The sequence below is a fragment of the Eurypyga helias genome, unplaced genomic scaffold, assembly GCF_000690775.1.
Source record: "Eurypyga helias isolate BGI_N326 unplaced genomic scaffold, ASM69077v1 scaffold5414, whole genome shotgun sequence".
Taxonomy (NCBI): Eukaryota; Metazoa; Chordata; class Aves; order Eurypygiformes; family Eurypygidae; genus Eurypyga; species Eurypyga helias.
In genome coordinates, this window is record NW_010248083.1 from 25,950 (window position 1) to 33,994 (window position 8,045).

At 47.8% G+C, this 8,045-nt stretch overlaps 1 protein-coding gene across 1 annotated transcript in view; it reads left to right on the plus strand.

The window, feature by feature from the left end:
* LOC104509103 (histone-lysine N-methyltransferase ASH1L-like) overlaps positions 1–7,720 on the plus strand; it is a gene marked incomplete at both ends in the record, with an annotated part of 31,384 nt that extends 23,664 nt beyond the window's left edge. The window contains 7 exons of the mRNA XM_010150932.1: positions 1–59; positions 487–541; positions 644–776; positions 1,238–1,486; positions 2,521–2,607; positions 2,853–2,943; positions 7,582–7,720. The exon at positions 1–59 is cut by the window's left edge and continues 88 nt beyond it. Of these exons, the coding sequence (XP_010149234.1) occupies positions 1–59; positions 487–541; positions 644–776; positions 1,238–1,486; positions 2,521–2,607; positions 2,853–2,943; positions 7,582–7,720 (813 nt within the window). The remainder of the gene's footprint in view (positions 60–486; positions 542–643; positions 777–1,237; positions 1,487–2,520; positions 2,608–2,852; positions 2,944–7,581) is intronic.
* Between the last annotated feature and the right edge of the window lie 325 nt (positions 7,721–8,045).

Consider the following 8,045-nt stretch of genomic DNA (forward strand, 5'->3'; position numbering starts at 1 on the left):
TGCTGCCCGCCTGGCACAAATCTTCAAGGAAATATGTGACAGCATCATAGCCTATAAAGGTGAAGGTGACAGACTTTTTCAGCCTCTGGAACAATGGACTCTGAATAGGAAACACTAGGGGAAAAAGGTTTATTTCAGGGTCTTAAATAACCTTTTTTTCCCCCCTTGTCCTGCTACCAATAATCACTTTGCTTTACCCTCAGCTCCCTCCTCTGCCACCAGAACCCGCAGGGGTTGCTGTCCTTTTAAACTGATTTTTCAGTATTTAAGCAGAACGGTACAGTTGACAGAACTGCAGGGAAACTCCTCCGTTTCGATACATGTGGTCCGACTGCCGCAACCAGCCTCTGGAAGTGCAAAAGCATTTCAGTTCCCTGTGCCTCAGAGAGTAGAAAAGCCTTGTTTTAACCTAGATTGAGTGTTGTGAGGTACTTGTCTTTAAGTCTTACTCAGTAAGTCTTGCTGAACTGTGTGTTCCTGTTACAGATTCCTCCAGGCAGGCTCTTGCAGCTCCCCTCCTGAACCTACCCCCGAAGAAAAAGTAAGTACTTACCTCTCAGAGGAAGCCATAGATTTCTATAATGGATTTGCACAGCTTTGAAATGCTAGTGAAAATGACGTCGTGCATACCTTCCCATCCCAGAAACGCAGACTACTATGAAAAGATCTCTGACCCTTTGGACCTTGCCACCATTGAGAAACAGATCTTGACTGGCTATTACAAAACCGTGGAAGCCTTCGATGGGGACATGCTGAAGGTCTTCCGGAATGCAGAGGTGAGGCTCCCTCTTGGCCTTAAAGCTATTGCATAGGCAGTGGGGATATACCCTACTTTAATGCCTTTGCTGACTTGCAGTCATAAAAGACAAAGAGTACTTTAGAGAAAGAGAACTTGTGATGATCCATTGCTGATGAACAGACATGGGAAGCAATTCACGTGCTTCAGCTCACTCTTCGTGCTTTTTGGTTGCCTCAGGTCAGACAAATAGAACGTGCATGAATAGCTAACCTAAAGAGATTTCAGTACCCTTTGGAAGAGGTGCCTTGTTCTTCAGTGCCATATGTGAGATGCACGGCCCTGCTGTTCAACTCGGGCAGTGGATGGACAGGCGTACACCCCGCTGGTGGCTGCAGCCCTAGTGAACACACTTTTAGGGATGATGCAGACAGGCAGAATGCACCAAAAGCATGGAACCTAGAAAAAAAGATTGTTTTGTTTTGTTCTGTTTTTATTCAGAAATATTATGGCAGAAAATCTCCAACTGGGCGTGATGTGTGCCGGCTGCGGAAAGCGTATTACAATGCTCGCCATGAGGCTTCTGCCCAGATTGATGAAATTGTGGGCGAAACAGCAAGTGAAGCTGACAGCAGCGAGACATCGGTCTGTGAAAAGGAAAATGGGCATGAAAAGGATGAGGACGTGATCCGTTGCATTTGTGGCCTTTACAAAGATGAAGGACTCATGATCCAGTGTGAAAAGTGCATGGTGAGGCAGGGGGAACGCAGAGAAAGAGCACCAGGCTCTGTTTTATTTTCCATAACCCGTGGAACTTGTACCTGCAGTTTCCGTGTAGCTAGTAGCATTAACTCCCTCTCCAGACCTTCATTTCTTCTTGAAAAGAATGGAGATTCTTTTTTTCACAGAGGAGATGCAACTTGCATTTCTATGTAGACCAACTAGCGCTTTTCCGAAGCTGCCAGCAACTCTTCTCTCTCAGCAAGCAGAATTACTTTCAACAGTTTTGGACTTTTACACAAACAGTTGTATGGAGATCTTATCATAGAATCATAGAACCATGGTTTGGGTGGGAAGGACCTTAAAGCCCCCCCAGCCCCACCCCCTGCCATGAGCAGGGACACCTTCCATAGCCCCGGTTGCTCCAAGCCTCACCCAGCCTGGCCTTGGACCCTCCCAGGGATGGGGCATCCACCGCTTCTCTGGGCAACCTGTCCCAGTGCTCCCCACCCTCTGCGGGAAGAATTCCTTCCTCATATCCAATCTGAATCTCCCCTTTTTCAATTTAAACCCATTACCCCTTGTCGTGTCACTACAGGCCCTTGGGAAACGCCCCCCCCAGCTTCCTTGTAACCCCTTCAGGCACTGGAAGGGGCTATAAGGACTACCCGGAACTTCCCTTCTCCAGACTGAACAAGCCCAACTCTCTCCGCCTGTCTCCATGGCAGAGGTGCTCCAGCCCTCTGATCATCTTTGTGGCCTCCTCTGGACTCGCTCCAACCGGGCTATATCTTTCTGATGTTGGGGGCTCCAGAGCTGGACACAGCACTCCAGGTGGGGTCTCATGAGAGCAGAGCAGAGGGGGAGAATCCCCTCCCTCGACCTGCTGGCCACACTTCTGAGAATCCTGTCTGTCTTGTGACATTGTGAAATATTTCAAAGAAAATCGTGTATTTCCTTTGGGAAGCTTGTTTTCTTGCTTTCCTTAATATTTTTGAGAAAATGCAGTTTGTAAGTAAAATCCATCCCAGGGATTTCTAATTGGGTTGTTTCTCTTTTTCTAGGTCTGGCAGCACTGTGACTGCATGGGGGTGAACTCTGACGTTGAACACTACTTGTGTGAGCAGTGTGAACCTCGGTCTGTGAACAGGGTAAAAAAAGCCTCCCCTTCATTACTTCATTTATGAACCGAAGCATCTCTGGCATTTACAGTTCTTGAGATTGGGGAGCCCACTGTGGGATTGTCACGTTGCAGCGTAGCATCCTTGGTTTAGATTTAATCGCGCTGTGTTCGTTCTTTATCCACTCCTGCGTATTTCCAAATGGTGTCAGCCCCATTGTTGCACTTGTGGTGAGCATCTCTGAATTTCTTTCCTTTTTTGCTTATTTCGTCCAGGAGGTTCCCATGATTCCTCGTCCCCACTATGCCCAGCCTGGCTGTGTTTATTACATATGCTTACTGCGGGATGACCTGCTGCTGCGCCAAGGTATGTGCTGACTCTGGTGGCTGCTGTGATTTCCCTCTGATAAGAGTGTGCAGACATGTCTAGCATCACCCTGTCTGAAATGCTTTTATCTTTTTACAAGTAGACAGCTGCACTCTTTGCTGTTACGGGAGTAACGCGTAGTAAGACTTGTCACAGGCTGGTTGATGAAGAAATAATTAACGTTAGCGCAGACAGGGCTCTCCTCCTGGCCAGAGACGGAAGATGCTGAGCCAACCTCTGGTAGTTAACGTGTAGAAGTAAAGGCCAAGAAGGCTGTTGGACCTTCAGTATTTTAGTGTGGAACGGTCATTAAAACATCCAACTTGCTGGTTGTTTGATCCTTAAAATGTGTCTTTCTGGACATTGCTTCAGAGCCCTGAGTCTTTCTGAGGCTTTCAGTCTACACAGCCCCACAATTTCATCTTACAGATACATACAAGGTTAGGGAGAAGCCTATATAATTATTAAGAGAACTGCTTTTGGATGAGTAAAACCTGTTGGTATGTTTGCTAGAGGGAAATGGGAGAGTCTTCAGGAAAGTGGAGAATTAAAAAAAAAAAAAAAAAGGTCAAAACCCTTGAATTCTTTATCCCCTCTGCAGGATTCTAGAATTTGCATTCACTCTTCCTTTTTCCCTGTTGCTCTGCATTGTCCATCCTCCCTAGAGTTCAGCTGTTTGGTTTTCTCATTCCTTGGTTGTTGCTGGGTTCCTTGCTGGGGGTTAGCGCTCCCTAGGGCTGTATCGGTCCTTGCTTTTCTGTTTTCTGTTCAAGTGGATTACGTTTTCGTTGGCTTTTGTGGCGTCTTTCAGTCACTCCTAGCACTAAGGTCATTTTTGTCATGACACATTGTCTTTCACTTGCGTACCTCTAATCCATCGTGGTGACTTTAATTAGAGAAATGTTAGTGCTTGCATGGCGAACCTCCGTGTACCATCAGCGGAGGACAGAGGAGACCAAACTGCCACTGTTAGGCACCAAACGCCTCTGCAGTTAGAGGGAATAGCTTAAGCAAAGGGTATACCCAGAAGGTGCTAGAAAGGAATGCACGGCTACCGTGGGAAAAGGGGAAATCCGTGGATTCATTGCTGGATTCAAGCTCTCCACCCAAAGTTCTGAAGGAACAACACCTGCCTAGAGAAGTTGCTGTGATGCAGGCACACAGGCATGTACGGCACCTTGGGGACAGGAGGAGAAATGGGTTTCTGCTCCCTCTGGTTTCCTAAAGGTCATGTAATCTACAGCTCCCAGGGCAAAGGAGACCGCAGTGACCTTCAGCCCTGCAGACGCTGTATGTGTGCACTGTGGCATTCTTCCTGTGCGTTCTGTATTAGAAAGCGGCTGATCTTGCGATAAAGACTGAAAGTGCTTCTGAGATCATTGCCTTCCTGTGTAAGTTGGTCCACCCTCGCAGATGGGGAGTTGTGTCTGTACGTTTCTCTTCCCGTTCCAAGCTGGAGAACTCATGTTTTTGAGGAACAAGGCTGAAAAGCTTCCAACTGTGTGGGGGCACACTCTAGTTAGAGGACTTGGGGTTCATTTTTTGACAATTCTACTTGAGGTTGTTGAGTTATATGCTGCAGATGGGCTTCCTCTGCAAAAATTGCCTAACACGTAAAACCAGGAGATTATGCAAATAGCTCTGATCGATTGGTCCATCACGTCCTGCAGAGTGAACAGGGAGTTCTGCCTCAGATGTGGGTTGATAAACAGGAGTCGGAATGGATCTTGGAAAACCCACTGTGCCGGGTTTAGTCAGGACAGTTCATTTCCTCCGCAGTAGCTGGTATGAGGTTACGTTTTGGGTTTGCCCTGACAAGAGCACTGGTAGCACTGGTGTTTTGAGTTGGTGCTAAGGAGTGTTTGTACCAGTTCGAGGACTTTTCCAGCTCCTGATACTGCCCCTGTGTTTCCAACTTTCTTGCTACAAGCAGCCGGACCACAGGTCAGACAGCTGACCCAGACTGACCACAGGAGTATCGCGTTCCATAGCACGGCATGCTCAGTACGTGGGCCGGGAGTGGGCCGGGGGGCCATGGCTCGTTCGTTAGCTGGTGGGTTGGTTGGGTTTCTCGCTTGATCGTGGGACTTGCTCAGACTCTGCTGTGATCGCTCTTGGGCTCTGGCTTTCGCTGCCCAGGACCTGGGTGTACATCGGTCGGCGGGTGGTGAGCAATCGTATCATTTGGTTTATTATTTTCATTACATCTTAGTAGTAGTATTGCTGTTAATAGTAGTATTGTTAATATTATAAATATCACTATTTTGTTCTTTTATATTCAATTATTAAATTGTTCTTATCTCAATCCACGAGCTTCCTTGTCCTTTCCCCCGATTCTCCTCCTTCCCTGGAGGAGGGGGGAGGTGAGTGGGCGGCTGCGTGGTACTCGATTGCTGGCTGGGGTGAAACCACGACACCCACGTAGCCTTAAACTGTCAGTTGTCATTATCCCCAATGCCCCAGCCATAGCAGCCGCGTTTCTCCCGTGACAGCACAGACCTACAGACTCCCTTCCCGTGACAGGGGTAGCGATTTCAGTACTTAGTGACGTCTGGATAAGCTTGAATTAAAATCAGGCTTCCTGGTCCTTAGGGCAAGAGGGGATCCATGTGCATTCCTCTCTGCATACTCCTGTTTCAGACAGTAAGTACTGGAGCTGCTGTATTCTCACTGAAGAGGTAGGGGAGAAGGGTTGAAAGTAGCTCATTTAAAATAACAGCCAAAATAAGTGGGTTTATTTACATTCTGCTGGAGGCCAGCAGCTGCTCTCAGCCTGGTTTTCTCAGCGAGTCTTTCAGAGAAGTTCGGGAGGTGGGTTCCTTGAAGGTAATCCTTGCCTCAGTGAGACGAAGATGTTGCCCCAGTCTCAGTTCACACAGCGAGAAGAGCTGGTGCCGCGGGTGAGTGCGGGCTGGTCGCCAGCAAACACCCGCTGGATCCTTGCAGAGCTTGCACGCCGCTAGCCTACCTGCAGGCTGTGTCCTGCCGTCCTTTTCTTACTTAACCAAGTGAGAGTAAAACTCTCCTTCGTGCAACTACTGCTCCTCTCTGTTTAACAGCGACCCTCCTATACCAGGAGGTTTAAAAGCTGCCTTCACGTGTGTGAGCAGATGTCAGTGCCCTTACAGCCCGTGTCATTTCGGGTTTGAATCAGAGGATTTTTGTACCAGTGCAGTGCATTTACTCCGCTGTTACAGCGACAGCGGTTTTTGCACATGGGGACCCCTTAGAAGAATCTTTCAGACTTGGACAAGATGGATAAATGAGATGATACTTATGAAAATATCATTATATGTCCCTCACTGTAATCCTAAATTTGGCTGTAAGGTAGGGGAGAACAAACCCGAGGTGTTCCAGAACCTGGGGCCACATTGTCCTTGGTTTCCTAGCATCTTCTCACTAAGCTGTGGAAGTAACAGAGACTGAACCTGCGAATTAATTAAATAACGGTAATGTACATGGGAGGAAACCGGACCTAAGTGCACGTACACAAAAGTAGGCGTCTGGTTCAGGGAAGAGATCCAGGAGTTGTGGCAGTTCAGCAGCAGAGAAATGCTGGGCAAACTGGACGTTAGAAACTGTTATGAACCAAACTGTGCCATTCTGTAGGCTTGGGGCGGGTGTGTGTCTCGCACGCTGTGTGCTCTCGTCGTCGTCTCGGGACTGGTTAAAACAAGCGACGGCCTGGACGGTCGGATGTGACACGTCTTCGCTGTCAGCAGAGAACAGAGATGATGTGGAGGGTGAGGTGATGAAGGGCTGTGAAATCACAAGTGACACAGGGGAGTGCAACAACATAGAATTTAGGGAACAAAGACTGAAATTTAAACAATAGGAAGTATTTTTTCCACAAGAACATAAGTGAACTCTGAAAAGCGTTGCAGCAGGAAGCTGAAGAGGTCAAGAGTGTAAATGGTTCCAGAAAGATTAGACAGGTTCTTGGAGGAAGGATTAATCCCTGTTGATGCCCAGTTGTCCAGCTATAACCTTTAGCTCTGAGAGTCCGTAAAACAGAGATTAAAGGAAGCCTGAAGGGGCTGCCAGGGGGAGGCTTTTCCTATGCCTGCCTTATTCCTAGGCTTCTTCCTCCTAAGCACCTGCTACTGCCTACTTTTCCAGCTAGGATATTGTGCCACAGAACCTTTGATCATACTTGGGGTAGTTTTTCTTAAGTTTTTATGACTTGGGAGATCCCATTTTTTTGTTCATTGTGAGATAAATAACAGAAAAGATGGAACTTATTTTCAAATACTCTCTATAAAGTCCAACGATACTTTCAGTAATACTTTAGTTTCCCACTGTTCTCCCCCTGAGACTCTTCAGGTTAAACACTGCAGCTATTTTCCTAATCAAAGCTGATTTTGTGATATATCCTGCCCTCTGTCATAATTTATTCGCTACGTGTTGCCATTTTCTGTCCAGGCCTACGGTTCAGGTTACGTTCAGTTCTGGCTATAAAGCTCTGGTGAGAACGGTCAAGGTAACCCTCCCTCCGTCTGTGGGTTCTGCGTTGGGTTGCATCGCTCTCTGCGATTCGGTGTTCCTGTTGTCGTGGTAGTTCTAATGAAACCGTTTCTGTTTGCTGGACTGGACTCGTGGGAGGTTCGTTACAAGTGTGTGTTTTGTGCCTCTTGCCAGGTGATTGTGTTTACCTGATGAGAGACAGCCGTAGAACCCCCGACGGCCACCCTGTCCGGCAGTCCTATCGCCTGCTGTCCCACATCAACAGGGAGAAACTCGATATTTTCCGCATTGAAAAACTCTGGAAAAATGAGAAGTATGTTCAAAGCACCTTTTGAATGGGAAACATTCCACTGACCTGCCTGTCAAAACACAGTCATTCCGGGGGAGTTTTGTCATAGCTTAAAAATGCAGCACGAAACATGGTTCAGTTACAAAGAGTCGATGGTTTCCCACTTGTCTCTGCTTGTGCCCCACAACTGCAGAGTGAAGGCATGTACGGTTGGAGGTTTGAGAGGGAGAAGAGATGCAGGTTGATGGGAGGAGCGGCTGCCATGCCAGCAGGCCGTGCTGCCATCCAGCGTGAGCTGCACAGGCGGGAGAGCTGGGCGGGAGCAGTAGGATGCAGTTCAGTGAGGGCA